Source organism: Phaenicophaeus curvirostris, chromosome 25 (assembly GCF_032191515.1).
Source record: "Phaenicophaeus curvirostris isolate KB17595 chromosome 25, BPBGC_Pcur_1.0, whole genome shotgun sequence".
NCBI lineage: Eukaryota > Metazoa > Chordata > Aves > Cuculiformes > Cuculidae > Phaenicophaeus > Phaenicophaeus curvirostris.
This window is the reverse complement of record NC_091416.1, coordinates 1,747,409-1,775,143: the sequence shown is the minus strand read 5'-3', so window position 1 is coordinate 1,775,143 and position 27,735 is coordinate 1,747,409. Positions and strand designations below refer to the sequence as shown.

Here is a 27,735-nt window from a genome sequence, read left to right as displayed (position 1 = left end):
CAGCTTCTGCAAAACACCACTGCTCCTGGGAGGTTTGCTGAGCCCATCACCAAGAATAGGATGTGAGAACCTTGGGAATTCTGGGTGTACAAGGTTTACATTTTGCTGCAACTATTTATAGGGTTGCATGTTTGCATTGTGTTTGCCCCAGCCAGTGCCCACCCACGCTCTTCTTATCTCTGCTCTCCTTATCTCCACGGGATCAGAGCCCACCCAGTGACATCTCTGCCTCTGTGCTTACCTGCACTAGTGAATACTTTGTCCTCCCGAGACTGAGGTGTTGAGGAGCCTCTCACAATCAGACACAGATAGTTGCAACACAGATAGTCTTTGATTTGCGCAAAGTGATTTCTCCTGCCTCACCCCCCTGAGCACTGATGCAGCTTGCAGGCTGCTGGGGACCTGGCAAGCCCCTGCGGTTTGGAGGCTGCAATTAGATGCCAAGCCCTGCGTGTGCAGAGGAAACTTCATCCTGCCGTCCCCCCTGCCACCCCCCAGCTCTGTCCAGGGCACTGAGGCACACAGGCACTTCGCAGGGTGACACAGACCCTGCTGGGAGCTGCTCCTGCTGTCCCCGTGCTGGCAGCGGAGAATAAAGACGCAAAACCTCTGCTACCATCAGGGATGGCTACCCTCTCCTTTCACAAGGTCCATCATCTCCAGCTTCAGCAATGGACTTGGATGTCATTTGGATGGCAGCGCAGAGAGGTAGCTCTCAGAGAGCAGCGTCTTCCTGCAAGGGGCAGCAGCCATACGGCTTTGCAGGGATCCAGGGATATCGCACCCAGCGTGCACCTTCCCCAGTGACTGCTCGGCTCCCCAGGCTTCAACACAACCAACAGAGCAGGGGGGGCTATGGGACAGGCTCCTCTTTAATGTGATACACAAGTGCAAGAGGTGATGGAAAGAGCAGAGTGCTCCAAGCAGCCCAGCCTGGCAAGGAGCTGCAAGGAGCTCTTGAGGCAAAACCCTCTACTGTCTTCTGCCAGGGCAAGGCAAGAGTGTTCTTGGGCAATGGTGGTGGCTTTGCTGTAACACCATTTCTGGTACATGGAGTCATCGGCCCCAGCATCTTCCCACATCACTTGCGAGCCTTGGTAGGCGCCAGCCGGCTGTACGGTGCGTTGTCTCGCTCGCCGAGGGGCTAGGAGAGAAAAAAAGGCGAGATGAGCTACAACTGTGCCTGCCCAGCCCTGGGAGGGAGGGTGCAGGGGAAGGTGGCCCAACTCTCCCTTTGCCAAACTCCTGGGAAGGTCTCCTTCCCTGCACACCGAGCTGAACAACCCCGGAGAGTAAGAGCTGAGCTCGCTCCATCCTCTGGGTCCCTCGGGGGAGGTGGCTGTGAATACCCAGCACTGAGCAATCACCAACGCAGCTCAGCACCTCATGGCACCCCACTGGAGCTGGGCAGCTCCACATCACAGAGAGGTCCTGAAGCTCTCTCTCTCTCTCTCTCTCACACACACACACGTGTGTGCCCATGCTTACCTGGTAGAGCTGCTCGTTGGCAATCAGGTTCTGCCTGTCAGAAGCTAAATGAAGAAAGAAGGTGGTCAAAGACCAGGGGAGACATGGGGAGTGGGACGAACATTTGCAAACAAACCCCAGCAGCCGGCTGTTTTCAACCCCGTGCCTCTAGGAGGCTTCTTGGAAAGACCCTCAGATGTCCCTGTGCCACCAGCTGCTGTCCCTAGGATGAAGTATTGGTGAACCTTGTGCAGCTAAGATTTGAACCCCCACGTAGCTGTAAGTATTGGCTTTGCAGTCTGACTCGGATGGCATAACAGGGATTTTCGTGTTTCCCAGATTGGAATTGAGACCCTTTGGCTACGCCCCAGGACCAGTGCTCTGCTCTGAAATAGCTTGGTTGCTGCAATTGAAATGAATGCATTGAGGCTGCAGAGATAAAGCCTAGGACCTACCAAACCCAAGAGAGCATCAAGTCCTTTTCCTAGGGTTTGATCAAGAGAGCATCACACCCTGACCTTCTCTTCCCAAAGGCTTCCTAGGCTCTCTTTGTACTAAGATCCTATAGCGTGGTCTGGGATAAAAACTTTTCTTGGAGTTTGTTGCACCCTAAGGGCCGTACAAGTACATTTACTGACCAAGTTTCATTTCCCAAAGCTATTGCTCTTTGAGGTTCTTGTGATTTGCCCTTTGCTGCTGCCCCTTTTCCCCATTTCAGCCCTGGAACTTGAGTTCTGCCTGGATCTGTTAGAAAGATGGCTTTGCCATTGCTAAAGATCTGCTTTAACCCCTTTATTTACATTTTTAAACTGTACTATATTAATAAAATGGGAGACAGCACCCCAAGCATGCACTGGAAAGGATTTTCCCATGTGGTTTTGTCTCTTAATTACGGGCGGTTCCAAGTTCAGGAGAAGCCAAGCCAGGGGCAGGAAAGGCAGAGGGAATTCTCACATGGATTCCTACCCTACACATGCTATATGCCAGCTGCTGCCTGCAGCTTGCAGACACAGGGCTTGGCGGGCAGTGACATGAAGTCCCCTGGTACCACGCAGCTCCTAAAGATGCCCAGGCACTTCTCTTCCCTTCCCATCCCATCCCATTCCCATCCCAATCCCCATCCCCATCCCATCCCATCCCATCCCACCCCCTGGGCAGGCAGCAGGGCTCCCCCCTCACCTCGCGACAGCCGTCCCTTGTCCTGGCCAGTGATGCAATACACGGCGACCGCCAGGAAGACGGTGGCGACAACATCGGCGACCACGATGCCAGAGATGGTGGGGACGTCAACTTCGATGCAGTTCTGGCACACTGGAAGCCCCAGAGGACACAAACACTGAAAGCCGCGACCAGAACCCTGCGTCTTGGCCACCTCCGCCCTTGCTGCCAGGCTCAGCCTGAGCCCAAGGTGGTGGCACAAGCTGCCACGTGTCCCCAGCACTCAGGGCACCCCCAGCAGGGCCATGAGAAATGAGGCAGCACCAGGTTGTGACATTAAATGAGGCTGTAGAGCTCTCATTGGGACACCACGTGTAGGGGAATGTGCAGCTTGGCTCTTCCCAAGGACGCGGCAGCTGTCAGGACTTCCACGCACTGGTGGAGCCACCCTCAAACTCTGGGCAACTGGTAGTTCCCTCAAAAATCTGCTTGGGTGAAAACCCCAAGTAGTTCTGGCTCTAGGAGCCAGCTTCGCAACACTTACTGCGATAGTGGATCTGGAGGGGGGTGCTGCTTTTTCCATTTTGTAATCTGCACGTATAGACGCCTCTGGGATCATCATAAACTGCACCCAAATCCAGCTGCGTCGCGTTTGCCACCACTTCTCCACCTTTCATCCATATGACTGGATCCTGTTTGGCTGTTTCGCATCGCAGGAACACCTTCCCGCTGGCTTCTTTCACAATTACTTTCTGCCCTGGAAGGATAGAGAGCAGAGAGCGTCACAGCGGATTCTCAAGCCCCAAGAGCGGCACAGAGCTCAGCGATCTCGTTCATAGAATCGTGGAATGGTTTGGGTTGGAAGGAAGCTCAAAGCACATCCAGTTCCAACCCTCCCACTGGATCAGGGGCTCCAAGCCCCATCCAACCTGGCCTTGAACCCCTCCAGGGATGGGGCAAATTCCTTTAGAGTGAAGACTAACTGGAATTGGGCATCAACCCAGACACCTTTCAGACTGTGTGTGCGTCACGGATCGCGTTCATATCGAAGTGCAGCTGCAGGGAGAAACATTTCAACAGAAAGCAAAATATTTCCACCAGCAGGCACAGGAAACAGGGAGGCAAAAATCCCATGTGAGTTTTTACCCAATATTAACAAATATTGAAGAGAAAAGTGTGAAAAGAAACCCCACCAAGTCACTTCCTTGGTCCAAAATAAAGCTGTGGGGACTGTTTACAAAGGCTTGTAGTGACAGGACTCAGGGGGATGAGTATAAACTGGAGAGGGGCAGATTTAGACCAGACATGAGGAGGAAATTCTTCATGATAAGGGTGGGGAGGCCCTGGCCCAGGCTGCCCAGAGCAGGGGTGGCTGCCCCATCCCTGGAGGGGTTCAAGGCCAGGTTGGATGGGGCACCACAGCAGCTTGGGGGCAGGGGATGATGCCTGGACTTACCTTGGACACCCCAGCTGGCCACAGCCAGGCTGGTGAGGAGCGCCCAGGCACCCAGCACCCGTCCCCTCCGCATGGCACGAAGCGGTGGCGGCTCTTTGCCCTGCTCAGAGGAGAGAGGAGAGGACGTGGTGAGAGCTTCTCGCAGCAACACCCCGAGATCTGTGTCAGGTACCGGATGCCGGGGGCTGGAGCCTCGCTCCCTCCCTCCCCTGGCAGCTGGGGGATGTCTGAGGTGCTTTTGGCCTGCCTCCTCACCCAGCCCCAACCATGACACCCAGGGAAGGGAAAAGAGATGGACTTGAGACGGTGGGTCCCCCAGGAGCTTTGGATCCCAAAGTAGACATGGATTCCCAGTAGCCATGGAGTCTCCAGCAGCAGCCACAGAGACTCCAGCAGCCACAGAGACTCCAGCAGCCAGAGACCCCCATCCAGCAGCAGCCAGGGACCCTCCAGCACCCATGTACCCCCCAGGAGCCAGAGATTCCCATCCAGCAGCCAGGGAACCCCATCCAGCAGCCAGGGAACCACCACCACCAGCAGCCAGGGACCCTCCAGCACCCAGGTACCCCCCCAGCAGCCAGAGACTCCCATCCAGCAGCCAGAGAACCCCATCCAGCAGCCAGGGAACCCCATCCAGCAGCAGCCAGGGACCCTCCAGCACTCATGTACCCCCCCAGCAGCCAGGGAACCCCTACCAGCAGCCAGGGAACCCCCACCAGCAGCAGCCAGGGACCCTCCAGCACTCATGTACCCCCCCAGCAGCCAGGGAACCCCATCCAGCAGCCAGGGAACCCCCACCAGCAGCAGCCAGGGACCCTCCAGCACCCAGGTACCCCCCCAGCAGCCAGGGAACCCCAACCAGCAGCCAGGGAACCCCCACCAGCAGCAGCCAGGGACCCTCCAGCACTCATGTACCCCCCCAGCAGCCAGGGAACCCCATCCAGCAGCCAGGGAACCCCATCCAGCAGCAGCCAGGGACCCTCCAGCACCCAGGTACCCCCCCAGCAGCCAAGGAGCCCCCAAAGCTGGGGAGCCCCCAGCAGATACAGGTCATCCTGCAGTCCTGTGTGCCCCAATAACCAAGGGACTCCAGCAGCCACATGGAGCCCCCCTGCAGCCATGAAGCCCCCCAGCACTGATGGAGCCCCCTGCAGCCACTGAGCACCCCGCATCCCTCCACAGCCAGACGCCTCCCGCCCCCCCAGGTTCCCCTTGCAGACATGGCAACCCCAGCACCCCCAGGTTCCCCCGGAGCCCTCTAGCAGCCACAGACCCCCCCATCCCAGGGGGTCCCCAGCATCCTCAAAGCCCCTCGCATCCCCCTGCAGCATCCACGTGCGTTTCACTCCCTCCTGCAGCCACGGAGCCCCCCAACATCCACAGCTCCCCCCGAGCCACAGAGCCTCCAGCACCCATAGACACTCCCCAACTCCCCCTATCCACCCCCCACCCCAGCACCGCGTGCGCGCAGCCAGCGCCGCAGCGCCATTTTGTCCCGCGGCGGCCGCCGTAGCGGCTTTCGCGCCGTAGCGCGCGGGGTGTCGCGTCCCTCGGCGGCCGCCGTAGCGCGCGGGCCCCGCCCCGTTCCCGTGGTGCCGCGCGCGGGGCGATGGCGGCGCCGCGGGGCTCGCTGGTGGCCGCCGTGCTGGCGCACTCGGGCCGCCTCGACAAGGAGGACCTGGGCGCCCGCATCGCCAGGCTCTCGCGGCGCGTCGAGGAGCTGAAGGCACGGCGGGGGCCGGGCTGGGGAAGCGGAGCCTCTGCCGGGCCCGCAGCGGCTGAACGGCAGCCAGCGGGGGCCCCGAGGCCGCCAGCGGCCTGGCCCCGTCAGCCGTGGGGCGGCCAGCAGGAGCAGCGCAGGGATCGTCCCTCTAGGCCCTGGGTTCGGTTCTGGGCCCGCTCTAAGGAGGACTTTGAGGGGCTGGAGCGCGTCCGGGGAAGCAAAAGAAGGGGATGGAGGCCAGGGGTTCTGGGAGCGGCTGAGGGCCTTGAGGCTTTTAGTCTGGAGAAGAAGAGTTTGAGAGAAGACTTCAGCACTCTCTGCAGCTCCTGAAAGGAGGTTGTGGGGAGGTGGGTGCTGGGCTCTGCTCCCAGGTGACAGGATGAGAGGAGACAGCTTCGAGTTGTGCTAGGGGAGGTTTAGTTTGGATATTAGGAAAAAATTCTTCACAGAAAGGGTCATTGGGCACTGGCAGAGGCTGCCCAGGGAGGGGGTTGAGTCCCCTTCCCTGGAGGGGTTTAAGGGACGGGTGGACGAGGTGCTAAGGGGCATGGGTTAGTGTTTGATGGGAATGGTTGGACTCGATGATCCGGTGGGTCTCTTCCAACCTGGTGATTCTATGATTCTAAGCCCTAGCAGAGGCTGCCCAGGGAGGTGGTGGAATCCCCATCCCTAGAGAGGTTTAAAAGGTGTGGAGATGTGGCACTTACAGACATGCTTTAGTGGCAGACTTGGCAGAGTGAGGTTTGCAGTTGGACTTAATGATCTTGAAGCTCGTTTCCAACATAAACCATTCCTTGATTCTGTGTGGGGGTCAGCCTAGCTGCGTAGCCCCAGCAGCTGGCTCAGAGCAGGGCGCCCCAGGCTCCAAACAAGTCTCTTCCCGTTGCTAATGATTCCAACCCCCTCTTCCTTAGGGAGAAGTCTGCAACATGATTAATAAGAAGTATAACGAGTTCCTGCCCAGCATGCAGAGCGCTGAGGACTTGGTGTCGCAGGTGGACGGGCTGACCAACAACATCGACCTGCTGAAAGCAGGCATCGAAAATGAGGTGACAGTACTGGCTTCCTTGGGGCTGTTGTGGGTGCCATCCAGTTTCATCCCAAAACTTTGAGCCCCCCATCTCAGTGTGTTGCAAGGAGGCTTGGGAGGAGGACGCCGGGCTGAGAACCCTGGGTGATATCACCTCTAAAAACTGCCTTGTGACACGTGCTGCAGGTGTGTCGCATTAGGGGTGGAAAAGCTGTCATTAAGGGATTGGCTGTAGTTTGCTCACTGTCCTACAGCTGGAAAAGTGTGTCACCTGCCTCTCCTTTAGCAAGAGAGAAGGCTCACCCTTGTGTGACATGTGACACAGCAAGGGACCAGCTGCATATTAGTCCCAAAGTGATTTTAGGCACACTTTAAATCTCACACTGTTATTACTGAGAGGAAATGTGTCTAATAATGTTTGGTCACTATAAATGAACTGAAAAGTTTGTTATTTTAGGTTCAGCGAGATCTAAACATCGCTGTTGCTGAATTTACTGAATTGAAGCAGCAGTTGGAGCGAGACACACTGGTCCTGAGCGTCCTGAAAAAGCTACAGGAGGTGAGGGAGGGTGCGGCTTAGAATCATAAAGCACTAGGTATCCTCTCTGCTCCTCCATCTGTGGCGTTCTTCTGGGCTTGTGCTGAAAGAGGGGAAGTTGCGTTGAGATTTTATGGAGAAATGTTCTGCTGTGAGGGTGGGGAGGCCCTGGTTGCCCAGAGCAGGGGTGTCTGCCCCATCCCTGGAGGGGTTCAAGGCCAGGTTGGATGGGGCTTGGAGCCCCTGATCCAGTGGGAGGTGTCCCTGCCTGTGGCACGGGTGGAACTGGATGGGCTTTGAGGTCCCTTTCAACCCAAACCATTCCATAATTCTATTTATCATAACTGCAGTCTCAATAGCAGCTGCACAGTAACGTGAATCCATTTGCTTGTTGCAGTTCGATATAGCTATTAAGGAGTACAACACTGCGTTGCTGGAAAAGAAGTATGTTACAGCAGCTCAGCAACTGGAAAAGGTAATGCTGGCTCCTTAGGCATATGAGGATATTGTTCATATATACTTCCAGTTAATTTCACAAGATGCTCTTCCTTAGCAGGGTAACAATTGCCTCTGTTTTGTGTTTGATCATTTCCAACAGGCACGGAGCAACCTGAAAATGCTGGAATCCCGCAAGGGCTTTGAGCTGAAGATCCTGAAAGCCCTCGGCACAGAGCTGACGGTGCAGACACAGAACATGCTCTTCCACCTAGGAGAAGAGTGGCAGAAACTGGCAGTATGGAAGCTTCCACCATCAAAAGGTGCTCACGGTTCTGGGTTGTTTCATTATTTTCACTTCAGTATTTTACATGCCTGGTTTCAAGCACCTACAAGATAGGGAATACTGTTGAATTGACATTGACTTAATGAGCTCTTTCTCATTAAGTGGGAGGGATGTTTCCTCTGGAAAAGAGAAGAATCTTTTCCTTTGGATTTGACTTGAAACAAGGAAAAGAGAGGAAGGGAAGCATTTGTCATTAAATGTCTTTCAGTTGCAAGGTAACTGAAATGAGAATTCTGGATCATTGAGAGAGACTGATTCTCGTTCCCGTGTCCTTCACTGTCCCACAAGGAATGATGTCCCCAGTTCTCATGCTCTTTTACCAGAACTGTGTTTTGCGAAAGTGAGGAGAGGTGGAATATTGCTTTAGCTTCCACTCGAGGAATGCAGCAGCTTTTCCAATGCGTATCCCAGACTGCAATGTGACAGAGGGTGGTTCTTTGTCTCTAGACAGCGGCAGCCTGGAGTCAGTGGTGCACTCAGAACTGCACTTGCGCACGGTGCCATTGAAGGAGGACGACATCGCTGGCCCCCCGGTTGCTGCTGTGCTGCAGGCGTTTGCTGTCCTAGGAGAACTGCACACCAAGCTGAAAGTTTTTGGTAAGACAGACTGTGGATCCAGATGAACAAAGTTAAAGTAGCTCGAGGGGACATGAGTCAAGGCTTATTTTAAAATGGATATCCAGATCCAGCTCACTTCAGCAGTAGGATGGAAGACTGCTTTCTCTCCTGGCTTGTGTTTCCCAGTGCGTGTGAGAGGAATGCACTGATTCTTATTAATGGGAAATTATTTATCCTATTATTTATCTGGAATTATTTATTTTCCTGTCAATCTGCTCTAGTATTCTTTTTGTCTGTGGCTATGTGACTTCATGGTCTTATATTTAAAGATGTTTTCTAGTTACAGCCCCCTCACCTTCTCTGCCAAGAGCAAGACCATTGTTTTCAGGCCTCTGGGCTTCAGCCTCCTTAGGTGTTGTTAATTTATTTTAATTGGTTGTTAATTAATTTTAATTAATTTTAATTGGGGAATTCTGGCAGATATTGGGACAGGATTTCCAGCTGTTTAAGTTCTGCACTTTACATTAAACATACTGGTCTTTGGTCAGCCTCCATATTTGTGTTTTACTTGAGTAAAATGGTCTTTAGTGAAACCAAGCACAGTGTTTTATCTCAGGAACTGTTTCCTGATAGAGCTAATCAAGGGAGTTTTTCTTCCACTTCATGTGAACAATCTCTGTATCCAAAATAGTCGCATCTGGGTCTTGCTGGAGCAAATTGCCTGCCTCCTGCTGTTGGAAAACATTGTTTTGTTTTGTTTTTTTGTTTCTCAGGCCAGTTGTTGCTGAAATACATCCTCAAGCCGCTGATTTTATACCCATCTCTTCAGCCATTCACAGAGGAGCAGTCAGATGTGTTCATCCTACGTTTTAAGTCAGAGAAGCCTAGCTTGGATCATTCCTCTCCTATAGAAGTTTTTGACAAGATCAAGCTTATTTTTGAAGTTCTCCACAAATATCTGCTAAGTAGGTGGTTTCTGCCTTCTAGAATTGGACTGAGATCAGTATCTTGTTCCTGTAATCAGAGTGGAAGCTTTCCAGAATGTCTGGTTAAGCAGTATTGGATTATGTGTAAGGTTTAGCAGCTTTTAACATTAACTTGCGATGCTGTGCTCTCAAGCGGCTTGGCACCTTGTCCAGCTGGACTTGGTGGTGACCCAGGATCTTTCATCACCTAGAAACTTGGCCTGGGCTTCACTGGCATCATGTGAAATAAAGGTGCTGGGAAAGCAGGCTCAGTTTACACACTTTCAGTTGCCTTTTGGTCAGGTGGGCGATTCCACAGGCCCAGCACATGGCCTGGATCAGAAGAATATCTCCTCTATTCTGAGATTGTGGAATGGTTGATGCTGTTCTTACGGGGAGGACTGAAGGAACTGGTGAAAGGTCTGTTCTGGGAAGCAGGCATATTCAAATCCATCTCTGTTCTCTTGGATTCAGATGTGCTTCTCGAGCAGCCTGCGGAAGATAAAAAGGAGCGCAGAGTTACACTCGCAGAACTGCTAGGTGATATGATCTGGGAAGATTTATCAGACTGCCTCATTCAAAACTGCCTGGTGAATTCAATCCCGACCAATAGCAGTAAGCTGGAGCAGTATATAGAGGTAGGTCTCAAAATCCTTCAGATCCACGTGGTGGAAATGCCACATGGCCAGCTTGGACAAAATGTAGAATATGTTTCTGCCCTTCTCAGGTGATTAAATCCACAGAGGAATTTGAAAAAGCCTTGAAGGACATGCAGTTTTTGAAAGGAGACACAACTGAGTTACTGAAATACGCACGGAATGTCAATTCCCACTTTGCTAACAAGAAGTGCCAGGATGTGATTGTGGCAGCCAGGAACCTGATGACCTCAGAAATACACGACACTGTAAAGGTGACTGTTGGTGCAATACTCTGTCTTTCTGTGTGGAGAAAGAGCTTGGCTCTTGAAGAAGGCTTGTATAGAACAGTCAGGTCCTTTTGTTTGTGGAAAACTCTTGATTATTTGGGCATCTTGGCAAACGACAGTTTCAAACCCCTTTTCAATAGTGCTCTAGTGGGTTATTTCACTAACAAGATGTTTCTTAAAACACTCAAAGTTTGCTCAGTTAGGCTTTTCTGGCTGGTGTCACGAGCGTAGGGAAAATAGAGAATTACTTATGGAGTTGCTTCTACGACACTGTAGAGACTGCTTTGGTTTGATGTGTTGTTCATAGTCCAGGAGACCTCCAGCAGTTTTGGGGGACTTATGCTTATTCCAAGTTTCAAGTCTCTGTCATTCAGTGTTCCATAGTCTCACTCAGTCTCCCTTCTGTGCCTCTAAATTATGTTCTCTCTCTCTTGTTTTCCCTTAGATCACTCCCGATTCCAGTGTGGCTCTACCAAAGCTTTCTGAGCCCAGGGCAGGACATCACTTAAAAACGCAAAAAACTTCTAACCTTGTGCATAATGACATGGTGAATTTGGAGAATGGGACCAAACTGAGCCAGTACACGTTTTCTCTGCCAACGTGCCGCATCAGTTCCTCAGTGGAGAAGCTGATGGAGCTGGCTTATCAGACACTGTTGGAGGCTACAACCAGCACAGATCAGTGGTAGGAATCACACATCAGCGGGTAATTCTTGGTGTCAGGTGCTTATTGCCTTTAGCAACACCGACCATCTGTTAATAGATGGAAAGAACAGAAGATACTTAAAAATTAGAATAAGCCGTTAAAGTCAGTCTCTGTTTTGTCTGGAGGATGCAGCCCTGTGGCCGGTGCTGTAGACCGGGACAGCTGCAGGTCATGCTCCCTGCAATACTCAGGTTAAACAGCCTTCCAGACTTATGTTTTCAGGGGATACTTGGGTACAATTTGTTGTAGTTTAGCTGTTAAAACATGGTGACTCCCTACTGTGCACAACATACTTCACAGCTTCAGTCTTTCAGTTGGGAGAGACATTATCACAGCGCTCACTCCAATGTTTTACGATACGTTCGCTGTCGTTTGCATAGAAACATCAATATAATCTCTTTTTTCAAACTAAACGGTAAGTGATGGCACCTGTTGTGAGAGAAATTATTGCTTCCTTTATACTGGGTGAAAGCAAAGAACTCCAGCTCTGCATCTGGCAGGGCTCTTCAGAGACAAGAATTAAATGTTTTGAGGAACCACATGCTTTAAAAGCTGGAGACCCTGAAGAAGGCGAGTTGCCCAGGTTCTGAATGCCCTTCAGTGTCCTGTGTCAGAGAGAGCTGACTCTGCGCACACCTGGTGGGGAGGGGACACTATCCCCTTTGTTCCTAGGATTTCATATATCTCCCTTCTGACATGTGGCCTGGAGCTTATCTTTTCCATGCTGAACTTACAAGGTCATAACAGCTTTTGTGAGAAGCCTTTGTGGATTTTGTCCTCATTGACATTGCTTTAAGTGATCCAGACAATTTGCTCTTTGTCCCAGTACTTCACTGCCAGTGCCTCACTACTAATAAAACCTTGTTTTGGAGAGGGTTGAAGGTCACTTGTGAATAAGCCATTAATTCCACTTGTAAACTAATGTGAACCATGTTTCCTTGCAGCTCTATACAGCTCTTCTATTCTGTGCGGAATATATTCCAGCTCTTCTACGATGTAGTGCCAACGTACCACAAGTAAGTGTGCGTACCCTTGGGCCTGTTTTGGAGAGATCAGTGCTGTTGGAACAGCCCCTCTTGTGTCCTGGTTGTCCACTACAAGCAGAGATTACCAAGACCTCCCCCCGGCAGCAAGAAGCCAGTACTCTTAATCCATTATGAAATCCTACCTGCTGCTCAGTGGGTGCTTGGGAGCTCCCGAGTTGGCAGTCTCACAATCAAGGGGATAGCTGCTAAAACAGTTGTGTTGGAATCCAGCTGTGTAACATTGACCCCAGGATATAATACAGGGTTCAAAATGCTGTTTCACAGCCATAAAACTCCTTTCCTGTAATTATGAGGAGGCAACAGGAGGTTAAATGCTTTTATCCTGACCAATGTCTTTACGAGGCTTTGCCCACAGATACTTGCCACATCTGTCCGAGATGGATGGTGAGTTTCTTTAGGGTAGGAATGAGGATTGTTTTAACAGATCCAGGTCTAAAATAAACACATCTCTTCCTTTTCTCTTTTCTGGAACAGAGAGAACCTTCAGAAATTACCCCAGCTGGCAGCCATTCACCACAACAACTGCATGTACATTGCTCACCACTTGCTCACCCTGGGACACCAGTTCCGATACCACCTGAGCAACATCCTGTGCAACGGAGCGGCTACTTTTGTAGATCTGGTACCTGGGTTTAGGAGACTTGGTAATTTTACCTTTCAGTATTGAAATATATTGATGGCTGAACGTGGTAATTAATCCACATGGCATTTGCTGCCAAACAATGGAATGTGTGTGGCTACTGACTCGAGCAGTGGATTGTTAAGAGCTTTGGACAAGTAGCAGGGATGTTCTTTATGTTGGGAAGTCTGACAGAATGTTAGGACTCTACAATTGTTGTTTGGGCTCGAGTCTTTTAAACCTGACTCTTCTTGTCCAGCACATAGTTCCGAGAACAGTTCATTATCCAGCGAGATTTTGCAGCACTTGGGTATTATGGGATGTGCCTTTCACCTCTGATTTTTTTTTTTTAGCTTATTCTACAGAAACAAACTCTAAAGTAAGTTTTTAAGTAGTTAATTCTGTTACTCAGCTCTTTTTCAAAGGTGTGGTAGCAATGGAAAGTGCACAAAGGGTTTACAGAGCGGGTGACTGGGGCTGGTGAAGTTGCCTCTACAAGACTGTTCAGAGACTGGAAATTCTTTTAAAACTAAAACATTGCAGCAGGTTCGTTATTCAGCACTCACAGGCTCTAAACTGGCAGAGCAAATTTAATACTTGCTTCTCTCTGCTTGTTGTTACTACTGAAGGGATGGAGTGTTTTCTGGCCCAGATGCGAGTGCAGAAAGGAGAAATCCTGGAGAGGCTGTCAAGTGCCAGGAATTTTTCTAACATGGATGATGAGGAAAATTACTGTGCGGCAAACAAAGCGATAAGGCAGGTAAGCGAGGTGCTCAAGGCCAAATATTCCATTATTTCTGGATGATCTTGGGAAGGCACAGTCTGTAATCTCAGCCCTCAGAGCTGTGCAGGGTTTCAGCAGAGTGGAATGTTTTCAGAACAACCATCTTCTGGCATGAATTCCCCCTCCCTCTTCCCCCCAGCTGTGACATTTTCTAACATTGAAGCATGCTGAGGTCAGTTCCTCATGCTCCAAATTGCGACAAAAAGCTGCTTAATCCTGAGCTTTTATGGTACATTTGTAATAAAAGATCTGTCACACTTTTCACGAGCCTTAATGTAAACTAAAACATCGCATGTTTTCCCAGGAATGCCTGTTCTATGTGATAGCAAGACACCTCATTGCCTTTCACTGCTTTCACACCTCATTCTGACCACACGGAGTCACTGTCTCTCTTTATGTTCTCTTTGATAACGTGGAGATGACACGTAGCTGTTTTCTTCCAGGTATTGCATCAACTGAAGAGGCTGGGGAAAGTCTGGCAGGACGTTCTTCCAGTGAACGTGTACTGCAAGGCGATGGGCACTTTACTGAACACAGCGCTCTCGGAGATTGTCACCAGGATTGCTGCCCTGGAGGTAACTGAGGTGGACACGCATGCTTGGTGGGAAGTTCTTTCCAAGATCAGGTTTCAGTGGAACGCTTATCTTTCACAGAAGATATAACGGGTCTTGTCTGTGAGACATGTTTGAGTTACCAGTGGCTTTTATTCAGTTGCAACCATATATATATATATACTCTTAGAGCAATTCCATGACTGTAGGCAAGAGGAAAGCCAGGGAAGTGGCTGTGGTTTCATCTCAGTTTGGATTTAGGTGTCACCGTGAGTGTTTCAATGAATCAATCTCTTCTTTGTTCAAGGCACAGGAGTTAGCTGTTGTTTCAGACTCCATCTACCCTGACATGTGTTCAATCCATGCATCTCTAACAAACCTCTCCATCCTATCTAGGCACCTGTGGCATTTCAAACTGAAATTCTTCTCTATTTAAATCTCCCAGGACTGCATTTAAGGGATTGTCAGGGTACTTTGAGTCAAGCACAACTGTCCCATTACATTTCTCAATTAAAATAAGTTTACATAGCAAATTACAGAAATATATTAGTGCATCTGTTCTAGTTGTAGTCTTCATCTGAAAAGCCTTACTGCTGTGCATTAGGCCAGTAACTCCTCTTTTCCCATAACAGTGAGTTTTCACAATGCTTGCTCATGCCGTGCTTGCCAAAAAACTTGGCTTTCATCATCAGGCTGGCAATGCCTGAGGAATTTCCTTGTAAACTGTTCAGACCTTCATCATAACATCTCTGCTTCACAGTGAGGGGTTTGTTATTGCACTAAGATACTGTTCTATGATTCACTGTTTAGAGGTGCAACCATTCTGAGGCAGTTGCTGAGAACTTGCTGAAATAATTATCCATGAAATAAATTCTTGTCTTGAGAATGTTAAATGTGACCTAAACCACTTTCATCTTCACACACACAGCCATCTGTTTTTCACATCGCATACTTTCTGGCTCTCCAAAACTCTATCTGACTGCTCCTCCACTGACATTTGTTCCTCTCCAGGATATCTCCGCAGAGGACGCAGACCGGTTGTACTCCCTCTGTAGGACCATGGTGGAGGAAGGACCCCAGGTTTTCACCCCTCTTCCTGAAGACGACAAAAATAAGAAGTACCAAGAGGAAGTTCCAGTCTACGTGCAGAAATGGATGACGTTCAAAGAGCTGATGATCATCCTGCAAGCTAACCTCCAAGAAATAGTAGATCAGTAGGTGTCTTCCTTTCTTCCTTTCTAGGTAGTTCTTTGGCCTGATAACAGGGAGCTGGGAACGGTCTGGTGCCACACCCAGGGGACTCTGGATTAAAGTACTGTAAGGAGTGCTCAGAGGCTAGTTTAGATGTGACATTTCTTTGTAGTTTGGTTAAATGAAAATCATTTTCTCCTTTGTAGGTGGGCAGATGGGAAGGGGCCTCTCGCAGCTGAGTTCTCTGCAGCCGAAGTGAAGAGTCTGATCCGAGCCTTGTTCCAGAACACAGAAAGGAGAGCAGCAGCACTAGCAAAAATTAAGTGACTGTTTACTCCTACCCGTTGCATCTTCTCATAAAGCAAGAGCAAACAGAGTCTTTCAGATATTTTTTGGATTCGAACCTTCTCGTTTGTACCGGTATGAAAAAGCTTAGCATTAGGTAAGTGCTTCCTGGAGGCTGGTCTGAGGGAGAAGAACCATTCCCTAGCCCAGTGTCTGTGGGGCAGGAGGGCTCTGAGAGCCTGGGACCAGAAAATCAAAGGTGGGTGACACATGGACACTCACTCCTCATGCTCCATCTGCCAGGCAGACGGAGTTTGGGTATGAAAATTCAATCCCCTGGCACATTCCCCAGAACTGTTCTGCCCAGATCAGAGTTTTCCTTCTTGAGCTGGTGGGTGAACATTCCTGGTGGAGAAGAGATGCTTTTTGTGCTGTTTCTTCATTTCTGTTCCCGAGGATTGTCTGCCTGTTAAGCCCAGCACAGGGAAATTAATCAAAGCTTGAATCCAATACCTCTTTGTTAGAGCAGACACTGCTGTCAGACAGGCCTCTAATGCGAGGCGCTGTACAACATCATCTCAAGCTTTGCTTAAGGGTCTTGTGGAGGGATTTTGATTTCTCACTAGTCCCATCTATCCAGTTTTATATCAGGGGGTGGGTAGCCCCTTTGTCTCTTACTTCTTCTGTCCCTGCAAATTACACATGAAACCCACCAGCTGTGGTAGCTTTTGATATCCTCCTGAGAACGCTAAAGTGCCAAACTTTGCTCTTCCTCACCTCAGGTTTCCATAAAGCGCAGACCTCAAGAGTGAAAATTTAGAATGGGAGGAGGAGGGAAAAGGAGATCCTGTTCAGAGCGAACTGTTTTATCAGGTCATAGGGTTTTGCACAAGTGACAAAATTCCTTATGGAAAATATCTTAAAACTGACTTAGAATTTTTCAGGCTTACTTTGCCAATTTTAGAAGCCAGTTCAGCTCCTTCCTCTACCTTTTTGTTGTGTGTTAGCTATGCAAGTCCATCACTTGTTGTCTTTTGTCCTTAAAATAATTAAGTGACTATAAAAAGGGAATCAAATGTGCACTCATAGCATTGTCTTTTATTTCACAAAAGAGCTGTGTTTGAGACTGAGAAGTGTACATTTTTTTAATTGAAAAACTCAAAGAGCATTCATTAAAGCAGCCCAGGACCACACAGACACTTAAAACCTACTTCCAGAAGGTTCAGTCAGAGCGCTCATTGTCTTAACCCCTTACCTACAATTGTATCCTTTTCATTTGTACTTTTGTCTGACTTCTGTTCCCAATTCCAAGTGCTTGTGCAAGGGCTGAGTCACAGCTGCCTTTCACATCACACCTCGGTCATTGCAGGACTGAGACAGAGTCCAGCGCGTGGGAACGGGGTAAGGAAGATCTTACTGCCACTTAAATTCTAGATTTTTCTTCCCCTCCCCTCCAAGTCATTTATCTGAGGGCTGAGAGCCTCACACTTGCATCTCATGGAATCCCCCACCCCTTTACACACTGCAATCCAAAGCCCCTGTGTGTTTTAAAAAACAACACTTGTCCCGTGTGATTTGTTCACAGAAATGTAATTTGCTATTTTCTTTAATAAACTATTTATACCGAGTCCATTTTCCACTGGTGTCTAGGGTTACAGTAACACAGGATGAATTAGTCTCTCCCAGCTTTATTTCTAGTAGATCTAGTCAAAAACAAAAGAGAAAGCAAAAAAAAGGATCAGTACCATAAAAGTTGTCCCAGAGGTTGATGCAAAGGGTGAGTGTAGGGTGGTGAAGGGAAGGTTAGAGAAGGATGCTAGTGTTGGGATTCATCTGTGCAGCCTGCGTGGCTGAGTTTGGGCTGAACACACACTTCAGTTTGCTCCCGTTCACCTCAGTGACGCGATAAATCCACGGCAGCAGCTCAGCCACGTTGGTATAAACCCCGGGGCGGTTGGGTTCAGCGCAGCCCTGGCCCCAGCTCACGATGCCCACCAGGCGCCACGCGAATTCATCCCGGCAAACCAAGGGTCCCCCGCTGTCCCCCTGCAAGGCAGAGCCACGTTCCTTCTATAACGGTAGCTGAATCTCAGCCCAGCACGGATACTCCAGGCTGCTCCCTGCGAGCTACTGCCACCAAACCCTGTGTTTGCTGGAGTGTTGGGGACACAGAGCACACCCATCCTTCCAACGCCGCTCCCCACACCCGCCCTGCCCTGGTTACTCCCTCCTGCTACCTGGCACGCATCGATGGTCCCCTGCGGGTAGCCAGCGCACAGCATCCTGGCGGTGAGCTCGCCTGCGTACATGCACGAACTATTGCACCTCTTGGTGCCGATTAAGGGAACGGGCGCTTCCTTCAGTGTCTCCGTAACCTGCGCTGCGGAGGGAGAAAGGGGAAACGAGATCTGCAGGGAGCAAGAGAGAAGAGCAGGGCAGCAGCTGGAGAAGATGGGAAAGGTGGGATCGCTTTATGGCATTAAATATGGCCAGGCAGGGGTGGGATGAAGGCAGGAGGGAGCTTTTGCAGGATCATGTGTGGCATAGGAAGGGGCTGGAGGAGAGCAAGGGGAAAGCCTCGGGTCAGGAGGGATGAGATGGGAGCTTACCTTGGTCTGGGCTGGTGTAGCCCCAGCCAGAGACCCAGCACTGGGTGCCCTGGAAGAGGTCCTGGGGGGAAGGTGGCAGGCACACAGCGCGGATGGCATCTAGAAGGGCAGAGGAGACGTGCCAGGCTGGTGGGGACAGCAAGCAGCCAAGGGAGAGCTGCGGAGCTGCTCAGCCCAGCATGCTGGAGGCTTCAGCTCCCTCAGCCACCTTCCCAGGAACTCCCAGCTCCAGCATGGTTCAAAACACCCCAGGTGCCAGGCTGGGTGTCCTCAAAGAGCTGCTCTGAAACGGCAGGTTCAGAACAGGCGGGCTTGGGCCACTTCTTAATCGTGGGGTCAACTCCATGGATGGGAAGAGGACAACAGCAATTCCATGACTCAGCCTACCTGAGAAATTCAGGGGCACTTGGAGCTTCAGCAGAGCGATGTCGTAGTCCAGGCTACTGTCGTTATAAAGCGAGTGGTAAACTATTTCCTTGACTGATACCCCAGCCTCGTCCTTGACTGAGCTGTGGGTGACGATGCCTGCGAAAACCAGCCAGGTGGAGGCTTGAAGCCGCCTGTAACTGAGCAGAAATGCAGCGTCTCTTATTGCAGGGCAAGAGGCACCAAGGCTTGGGATGAGAGGAGATACCTGGCTCCTCCAAGGAATGGCAGGGAGGTCCGGGGGTACCTGTGCACGCAGTGAGCTGCCGTCACGATCCACTCGCGGTCCAGCACGGAGCCTCCGCAGTGGTGCTGGGAGTTGTGGTACAAGCTGACCTGCCAGGGCCAGCGCCCCGGGGACGCGTCCGTCCCCCCGACCACCCGCACGGCAGCGGGGAGCAGCCCACACTCTGCAAGGCAGCCAGGGAGCAAGGGATCGGACCCCGAGATGGAGAGCGAGGGGATTGGGGGGTGAAGAGACTCTGCATCCAGGTGGAGATCTTGGGGACGAGAGAGGCACTCACCTGAGCATTTCAGAGCCACAACTCGACCCGATTCACAGCTCTTTCTGCATGGGAATAAGAACATGCATAGATCAAACCCCCCTCAAGGGCACCAGGGAGCTCTAGGGCTGCTGCAGCAGTCCCCGAAGCGGCTGCTTACTGCACAAACCCAAGAGTCTTCCATGTTCTTAAGCCTAAATAAAATCCCCCTGGTTTTTTGAGACCTCTCAGCAAACCCTGCCTCCCCCAGATGTGCCCTTACCTGACCTGCCACAGGTCTTCCAGGCTGCCTTCCTGGTGAGGTCTCACCTGGACGAACTCCTGTGTGTCGTTCCCCGCGACGTCCCTCAGGCTCACCCCTTTCTGATGGGTCATTCTGCAGAAGCAAGAAGAAAACAGCCCAGGACGGGCTGGGGAGTAGGAATTTAACCCTGCCATGGGAACAACACTCGCAGGAATGAGCCTCCTTGGCAAGGAGAATCCTCTGCGCCGCTTCCCGTGAGTCCCCACAGCAGCCCAAGCCTGGCTTTCCTCCCCACGTGTGATCCAGCACTGCCACCCCAAAAAACCAATTTTCCAATCTCTGGCTTTTGCCCAAGCTCATCCCCCTTGGAAAAGCAGGAGCAGGGGTCAAAGCGGCTTCTCCCGTCCCCACCTGAGGTACCCGAGGTGCCGGCAGAGCTGGGTGCCCAGCGAGAAGCTCCAGTGCTCGTGGCACGTCAGCAGCCAGCCAGGACGGCCCCCGACCCGCGCTTCCAGCAAGGAGTTGGCCACGTTTATTCTGAAAGACACTAAAGCCGCCCCGCTGAAGCCAACCCAGGGATTCCCTTTGTTGCTGCGCTCTGTGCAGGGCCAGCACGGAGGAGAATCGTGCACACCTAGAGCAAATAAACCCCCAAAGCCCAGAGAAAGCCACTTTAAGCAATTACAAACCATGCACAGAATGGTTTGGGGTGGAAAGGACCTCAAAAAGCCCATCCAGTTCCAATCCTTCCATTGGATCAGGGGCTCCAAGCCCCATCCAACCTGGCCTTGAACCCCTCCAGGGATGGGGCAGCCACCCCTGCTCTGGGCAACCTGAGCACAGCTCACAGCAAAACATTTCTCCCTAAAATCTCATCTCAATCTCCCCTCTTTCAGCTTAAAACCATTCACCCTCATCCTGTCCCTGCCCTCCCTGATCCAGAGCCCCTCCCCAGCTTTCCTGGAGCCCCTTTCAGCACTGGAAGGTGCATTTTCAGTGCCTCAGAGCTCTGCTAAGGGTTTTAGTGCAAAGGAATCCTGCAGAAGTTGCCTTTGCTGCTTCATGCAAAGAAGCTGTCACACTGGGGAGCAGAGCAGGACTTCAAATCGAAGGGAAACAACTGCAAAACATCCCTGAAAGCAGCCAGTAGATCAGCAAGAGAGATCTATTATTGAAGAGCATCGTTGCTGCTCTTTCTGGGCTTGGCGGACACCATCCTGCACATTGCTTCCCCCTCCCTGCTCTCTATGGCATCAAGCAAAGACATGAACCTGTCCTGCCAACTCCATGGACCACGGCACCTTCCTCTTCATCCCCACACGCTGGGATCACGTCTGGCTCCTGCGTGGGGAAGCTCTGGTCCAGCTGAGGCTTCTTCAGGTGCTTCACTTCAGGACACAGAGAAAAGGGTGGAGTTGGACTCGCACAGCCTGAGCAGCATCCAAAGACGCACAATATTGGGAACAACCCCGCGCTGCCCACACGAAGAGGTGAGGAGCCTCTCAACAGGCTCAGATCTTGCTGTCGGGACCCCAGCAACCAGCAGCAGAGCCCTCACCAGCCACATCCCCGCAGGTCACCGACCACGGAGCACCCGTCACCACCCCCCTGACCTCGCAGCCCTGTTTGGGGGCTCAGGTTCTGCCCACAGCAGCAGCCACTGACCTAGAAACCAGGTTCCAACAGCCGATCCCACCAGCAGCCCGGCCACCCCGAGCAGCAGGAACAGCATCCTGGCTGGGCAGAGGGTTTTGAGAGATGCATTAGCAGAATCTTTAAGAAACAGAGAGGAAAAGAGGATCAATAAGGTCCTATCCATGTCTCTCAGCACTATCAGCTCAGGTGTGAAGCCCCTGGGTTGTTTGAAACTTCTTTCTAGGACTCAATCAATCAAGGTCAAGACTTGAAGGGTTCCCCTGTTGCCAAAGCCCAGAGGAAGCTCACTCACCGTGTTCTGAGGAGCCTTGTGTCCTCGTTTCACTCCTCAGCTCTGCTGTTGGGCTCTTGCAGCTTTTCACGGCGTCTTCGACGTCGGGAAACCGCTCGGCTACAGCTGAACTCTGGGGAAAGGAGAGGAGCCCGGGGGAGCAGATCTGCAATAAAGGACAGGTCTCGAGGAAGGGGCCAAGCTCCAAGCGATGCCTCTGCTAGCAAGGGGGAGGCAAGGAAGCGTTTCTCACCATGCCAGCAAGGAGCAGGGTGGCTGCGAGCTTGGAACGCGGGTCTCCCACAAACCAGCTCAGGTTTCTCCCTGCACGCTCCTAGCGCAAAGCTGTGCAGGTGCCCTGCCCGCGGCCACGCTGAAGGGGCTCCTTGTGTGGGACCCCCCTCTCTCCAGCTGCCTAGACCCTCGCAGCCCCTTCCTCCCTCCCGTCGCTCCTCCCAGGAGCACAGAGCCCAGGCTGGAGAACCCCAGGGAAAACGCTCCCATCCCTCCCCGGTGATGTGCGGAGCGAGCGTGGCAGCTGCCGAGTGGCCTCAGCTCGCAGACCCATCTTCCATCTGCTGGTCCCCCACTTTCCTCCTCCCGTTACTTTGATTATGAGCAAAACCGAGCACGGCGGCGAAGCAGCTGCAGTCCGGGCACGCTGAGGCATTAGTGGATATAGGCAGGGAGACAAGACCCTGCGGAGCACATGTCCTAAGCTGGGAAAAGATCAGGAGACAGCCTGGAGCTGCTCTTCATCACCCTCCCATCTCAAGCCAAGTCCCGTTTAGCTTGCCTAGTTTTAAATCAGAATGCCAGACCCAGCTCCCTTGCTTGCTGAGCTAATTCTAATTAGCTTCAAAATATGAATCAGAAGTCTTGTATTTTCCCCAGAGCCTTCCCATCGCTTTTCACCTCCTTATTCTTCACTAATAAAGGCAAAAGGATTTCTAAGAATGGAAAAATATTGAGGCTTGGGGTTGTTTAGCCTAGAGAAAAGGAGGCTGAAGGGAGACCTTATCGCTGTGTACAACTACCTGACAGGAGGTTGTAATGAGGTGGGTGTTGCTCTCTTCTCCCAAGTAACAAGTGATGAGATGAGAGGAAACGGCCCCAAAGTTGCACCAGAGGAGGTTCACGTTGGATACTGGGAAAAAAATTTCTTCACTGAAAGGTTTATCAGGCACTGGCATGGGCTGCCCAGGGAGGTGGTTGAGTCACCATCTGGAGATGCTTAAAAGACAGGTAGAAAAGGCGCTCAGAGGTGGTTTAGTAGTGGTTATGGTTGGCCTCAGTGGTCACAAAGGTCTTTTCCAACCAAATGACTCTACAACCCATCCCAGCATCCAGATCCCCCAGGGTACCAGCACGCACCCAGCCCTGTCTGCACAGGCAGCTGCCCAGCCATGCTGACCATACCCCATCCAGAAACACTAAGATAACCTTCTCCAAGAGAGTTAGAAGCCTAATTTCCTCTCTAGGAGACAAGAGACTGAATGCTGATGTCCCAAAACCATCTGAAGCAGATGGAAAGAGCCGCCTCACGAAACAAAGACTTCCCTTATTTACATATTTTGCCATCCCCAAAAGACGCAGCTGATGGCTCGTTGCTCAAGCTATCAATGAATTTTTAATGCTATTTACTCAGGGAAACTCCTCTGAATATTTCATGCCAGCCCCGTTTTGCAGGTTGAGGTTGAGGCTGAGGTTTCGTGCTCCCGATGAGCAGCACTGCGTGTTGTGCCACAGACCTAAGCCGGGCTGAACGGCTCCTGGTGAGCAGACAGACAGACAGACGGACACGCCAGCACCAGGAGAGCTGCGTGCTGTGATGCTCCTGCAGACCTGTGCTAAAATACCTGTTACAGCTCCCTAGGGATGGGCTCCTTTTACAGCCTGGTGCCCTGCAGCCCCGCAGCTGGTGTGAAAACTGCAGGGAGGTTGTTTAGTTTGGATTTCTTTTTCTGCAGGGCCCTTTTCTCATTTAGGAATCAGGCCAGAAAGCTGAGAGGCAAGGAACAAGGCTGCAAATATCCCCCAAGTCACAATCTTGGCTGAGAAGCTGCCCCTTTCCTTGTCACCTGCTGGCCCTGGAGCATCTCTTCAGTCTGGAGACTGTAGGTGGTGCTGGAGGACCAGGGAGCACCAGTGGGAAACCAGTCGACAGCCAGGGCTGCAGAACCAGCCTGAGCATCCTCTGCTGGCAGCTGCTTGTTTGGGCTCAGAGGAGAAGGACTCACCCAGCCCACAGTCACTGCAGACCAGCTCCAGTCCATCTCCCTCCTGAGCATCCTCTGCAGACCCTGTAGAGGTCACCTCCCCTCCGAGCATCCCACACCCTGTTGGAAAAGTGGCTTTTCCCAAAGTTCAGTGAAGATGCAGGCTGTGCCCGCAGCCAGCAACACGCAAACACCTTCCCTGCAAGCAACAAAACACAGTGAGCAAGGATCAGACTACGCAGAGAAAGTGATAAATCAGAGCAGATTCCAAAGAGAAACATCAGCAGCAGTGGAAAAAATAAGACATCAGTCAGTCTGTACTACCTCACTGCCCTGAGTCATGGTGTTTTTTAAAAAAACCTCATTAACAGATCAATATTTCTACCAATCCTGCTTGCCTGCAATAAGGAAATGGGGACTAAAATGAGAGCTTTCAAAATTAAACACGTGGATGTGAGAGGCAGGAAGGAGAACAGCGTTGTGGCTTTTCCCTCCTGGTTTCCATCATTTTTTCCTGTGGTTCTTTAGAAAAATAAAATAAAAAACAGCAGTAGTGATTACTAGTGACAATGGCTGGAATACCTGGCAGGTGGCAGGGATGCCGTGAAGCGTAAGGCATCTCCTTTGTCAGTTTTCTAACTTATTTCCAGGGAAGAGACTACTATTTTCCACCTGGGAGCAGCGAGCAGAGCACAGCTGGAGAGCCAGATGTTTGCACGTGGTGCTGGAACAGCAAAGCTGATGGAGCCGTGGCTGCAGCAGAGTGAAGATCTGCAGCTTGGCAAAGGAACTTGTGTTTGGAACTTGTGCAACAGCAAGCAAAGATTTTCTCCAGTTATTCACAGAACCATGGGATGGTTTGGGTTGAAAGGGACCTCAAAGCCCGAAGGTGACACTTCGCTGTCCTCTGGGCTCCCCCATCCAGTGTCACAGCTGGACAGCCAGGAGCAAAACAGCACTGCAATTTTAATTTGAGCAATATTTGCTGGATTCAGCTCCTCAGGCTGCATCCACACTGAGGTTTCTGCTGCTCGCCAGGTGCCAAGCGCGTTCACCTTTTGCAAAACAGTATGTGAGCTGCTGCTCTGTGCTCCGAGGGGGCTCCACTGTTTAAGCTTTTACGTACGAAGCTCTGAAGTGTGAAGTGGCAGGCGGCTGATGTAAAACCCTGAAAGCCTGAAAAATCTCTGTACTTACTCCAGAGGGATGCGGGAAGAGGAGACCCAATAAAAAGCAGCTAAGTAAACATCAAGCAAGGTAGGATTCAGTTGGTCTAGGAGGAAAGCACAGTCGGTCTCATATTCCTCTGCAATAGCTGGGGGCAGTAAATGAGAAACAACTGTTTATTTAATCCAGTAGCTGGAGTTTACGGGGTTTCCTGCCTGTTCCAGATGGTAGAAATTGTGGCATAAACTATGTGGAAAGGGGAGCTGGTGCAGCAACAGCTGAGAGCCCAGCGCTGGGCAGAGGTGGCTCATCCCTTTCTGAGCAAGGGCTGTGTTTGAGAGGGATGGCAGGGATGTTTCCCAGCACAGAGCAGTGCTGGGGAGCAAAAAGCAGCAGCTGGAGGTTGCTTCTTTATGGATTAATCCCAAATCAGATGTTCTGAGCACACCAAGTGCGACAGCCCCAACACTGGCACGGCGGCCACGCCAGGAGCTCCCATCCAGCTCGCAGGGTCCGCAGGGGTTGGGACAGGAGAGCTCAGCCTTTCCTGCTCTGCAGACCACAGGCAGCAGCCCCAGGGAGGTTTCACATCCAAAGGACTCTGAAAAGCCCAGAGGGAAGGCTTTCACCCCCGGTGAGGGAGACAGGACAGGTGGACACAGCCACCACCTCAGGACATCACTTTGTCCCGGCCTTGTGCCCTTCCTTACCTCATTTCTCCTCTTCCTCCCTTCCCTCTCCTCTCTAATAAAAGTGCTTCTCCGTGCGATAAGGCAGCTGCTATAAGCCTGTAATGAGAAAAATGGACAAAAGCAACAGCCTGAAACCTGCCTAATCCTGGTAGCAGCCTGCCAAATCTCATCATGGATAATGAGTCCTGGATGTCCCAATTGTGCTTTCCCAGCAGTGATGCTGTGGTCAAAAAAAAAAATAAAAAAATCAGCAATAAACTCCCAAACAGCCTTCCAAGCCCTAAAGTGTTTCCTGACCCCTTTTCACCACTATCTGCTGTCCCCATTCCCATTTATCACCACCACAGGGTTTGGATATCTCTGAAAGGACGGGGAACAGCTCACCTGCATTGCAGTCGTGGTGGAGTTTAATCTCAGGCTCAAAAAACATCACACTCGTGTCACTGTAAGAAATAAGAGCTGCCAGACCCGCTCTGACAAACCACCCCTCTCGCCTCACATCTCGTCTCCAAGGCTGATATCCCAAACCTCATAATGGGAAATTATTCCCTCGGACTCTGTTTAACCTCAGGCAAGGGGATGCACTGACATGAGGGAAGACAGTTTATATCCTGCATGCACTTACCCTGCTTAATGGAACTGCTCATCTTTCCATATTTCATATAAATGTCCAGTCCCATTTGGGCATTTCCTTGCAGTAAAAAGTTGTTGCTCTAAACTTGTCACCTTCTCGTTCATTATAACGATTTATTTCAAATCCTGTGTTGCTGAGGTGATCATGGAACGGTTTGGGTTGGAAGGGACCTCAGAGCCCATCCAGTTCCAGCCCTCCCACTGGATCAAGGGGCTCCAAGCCCCATCCAACCTGGCCTTGAACCCCTCCAGGGATGGGGCAGCCACCCCTGCTCTGGACAACTCATGGGTTAGCTCTGATGACGCAGCCTGCGCCTCATTTACAGCTCTCGGTGAGTCCTTGCTCGCTCTGTTGCTCCCTCGAGGGGTTCAGAAAGGTGCAGACGTGGCACTTGGGGACGTCGTTCAGCAGGCACGGTGGGGTTGGGCTGATGGTTGGACTGGAGGAGCCGAGAGGGCTTTTCAAATCTCTGATTCCACGAACTGTGTGGGGCTCCCGGGGCAGAAGGAGCCCTCGTCCTGGGGGCAGCTCAACGCAGGGACTCGCCCGACGCAAGGTGAATGCAAAGCAGAGAGCGGCTGCTGCCCTGTTCCAGCCTCTTTCCCAGAGCAATTCGCTGTGTAATGATTATAGAGCTGAGGGAAAGCAATTTCAGGGAAACGAGTTTCTCTGTAGAAGGGTTTGAATAGAAAACTACTCTAATAACCTATGCAGTCACTCATTTAAAAAGCAGCTGGCACCATGTGAAGCCAACAGAGAGGATCCAGAGGTGATTCTCTGCAGAGGCTGCACCACCTCCACCTGTCTGGGACGCAGCAGAAGCCTTTTGCCTCGCACACTGCAGACACCCCCTGCCTCTGGCTCCAGATACACAAATATCAACATTTCTAAGGGAAAGGCTGATAGTCCAGAGGTCCCGTGAATGCACATCCACCCTCAGCACCCTCCCTCCCATGTCTTTGGGATCATGAGGTCTCTTGATTGTTATTTCCACCCTGTGCCTCCTGCAGGACAGGCATCCTGATGGATATAAAGCAAAAGATTTGAGACTGAGCTAAATTAAAGCCTGGAAAGTACTATAACAGCAGAAAAATGCAATGAGCCCATCAGTTCTGCAGCCTGTTTTCTCATCTCTGGCTCCAGAGGAGCAGACAAACATATCCTGACTTCACTGGATGCCGTAACCATGAGAAGTGATGGGGAACACTCAATGCTGACCTTGAGGGGTGTATTTCCATCTTCTACACCTTGCCATTTATGACTTCCATCCTCGCAGGTGACTCGTAAGACACAGTGTTCTTTGAAACTCATGGGTTTGTGCTTCTTCAGGGGACTGACAGTCAGAAGAAGGTGGAGCCTTGGATCCTCCATCACTTGATAAATAGAGAATTCAAAGTCAGGGATAAAATGGCTTCATTAGCTGTATCATGTTCCCGTACAAAGACACCCCAAGGTATTTCTTCTCAGTGAGGAGTGAAGAGAGAGTAGTCATTAAAGAGCAATTAATATGATGTTAACACTTCTGCATTTCT

At 51.2% G+C, this 27,735-nt stretch overlaps 3 protein-coding genes across 3 annotated transcripts in view; 1 reads left to right on the top strand and 2 right to left on the bottom strand.

The window, feature by feature from the left end:
- Positions 1 to 860: 860 nt before the first annotated feature.
- Positions 861 to 5,159, bottom strand: CD3D (CD3 delta subunit of T-cell receptor complex). Its single transcript, XM_069876375.1, has 6 exons — positions 5,079 to 5,159; positions 4,082 to 4,181; positions 3,170 to 3,382; positions 2,647 to 2,778; positions 1,489 to 1,532; positions 861 to 1,144 (listed from the first exon to the last, which is right to left on the bottom strand). The coding sequence occupies exons 1-6, from the start codon at positions 5,133 to 5,135 to the stop codon at positions 1,082 to 1,084; spliced, it is 609 nt and encodes a 202-aa protein (XP_069732476.1). The 5' UTR covers positions 5,136 to 5,159; the 3' UTR covers positions 861 to 1,081.
- Positions 5,160 to 5,690: 531 nt separating this feature from the next.
- ZW10 (zw10 kinetochore protein) lies at positions 5,691 to 17,409 on the top strand. The gene is made up of 16 exons (XM_069876439.1): positions 5,691 to 5,807; positions 6,719 to 6,853; positions 7,292 to 7,393; positions 7,770 to 7,847; positions 7,971 to 8,130; positions 8,601 to 8,750; positions 9,485 to 9,676; positions 10,151 to 10,314; positions 10,404 to 10,586; positions 11,047 to 11,285; positions 12,251 to 12,322; positions 12,827 to 12,996; positions 13,601 to 13,731; positions 14,199 to 14,330; positions 15,318 to 15,520; positions 15,704 to 17,409. The coding sequence occupies exons 1-16, from the start codon at positions 5,691 to 5,693 to the stop codon at positions 15,822 to 15,824; spliced, it is 2,349 nt and encodes a 782-aa protein (XP_069732540.1). The 3' UTR covers positions 15,825 to 17,409.
- A 10-nt stretch (positions 17,410 to 17,419) lies between these two features.
- The window catches only part of TMPRSS5 (transmembrane serine protease 5), a 47,214-nt gene continuing 36,898 nt past the window's right edge, over positions 17,420 to 27,735 (bottom strand). Inside the window, exons 3-14 of the mRNA XM_069876257.1 lie at positions 21,513 to 21,624; positions 21,230 to 21,337; positions 20,836 to 20,952; positions 19,976 to 20,111; positions 19,583 to 19,696; positions 19,342 to 19,385; positions 19,065 to 19,227; positions 18,779 to 18,957; positions 18,392 to 18,490; positions 18,020 to 18,162; positions 17,676 to 17,828; positions 17,420 to 17,485 (exon numbers count right to left, since the gene is read on the bottom strand). Of these exons, the coding sequence (XP_069732358.1) occupies positions 17,477 to 17,485; positions 17,676 to 17,828; positions 18,020 to 18,162; positions 18,392 to 18,490; positions 18,779 to 18,957; positions 19,065 to 19,227; positions 19,342 to 19,385; positions 19,583 to 19,696; positions 19,976 to 20,111; positions 20,836 to 20,952; positions 21,230 to 21,337; positions 21,513 to 21,624 (1,377 nt within the window). The 3' untranslated portion in view covers positions 17,420 to 17,476. The remainder of the gene's footprint in view (positions 17,486 to 17,675; positions 17,829 to 18,019; positions 18,163 to 18,391; positions 18,491 to 18,778; positions 18,958 to 19,064; positions 19,228 to 19,341; positions 19,386 to 19,582; positions 19,697 to 19,975; positions 20,112 to 20,835; positions 20,953 to 21,229; positions 21,338 to 21,512; positions 21,625 to 27,735) is intronic.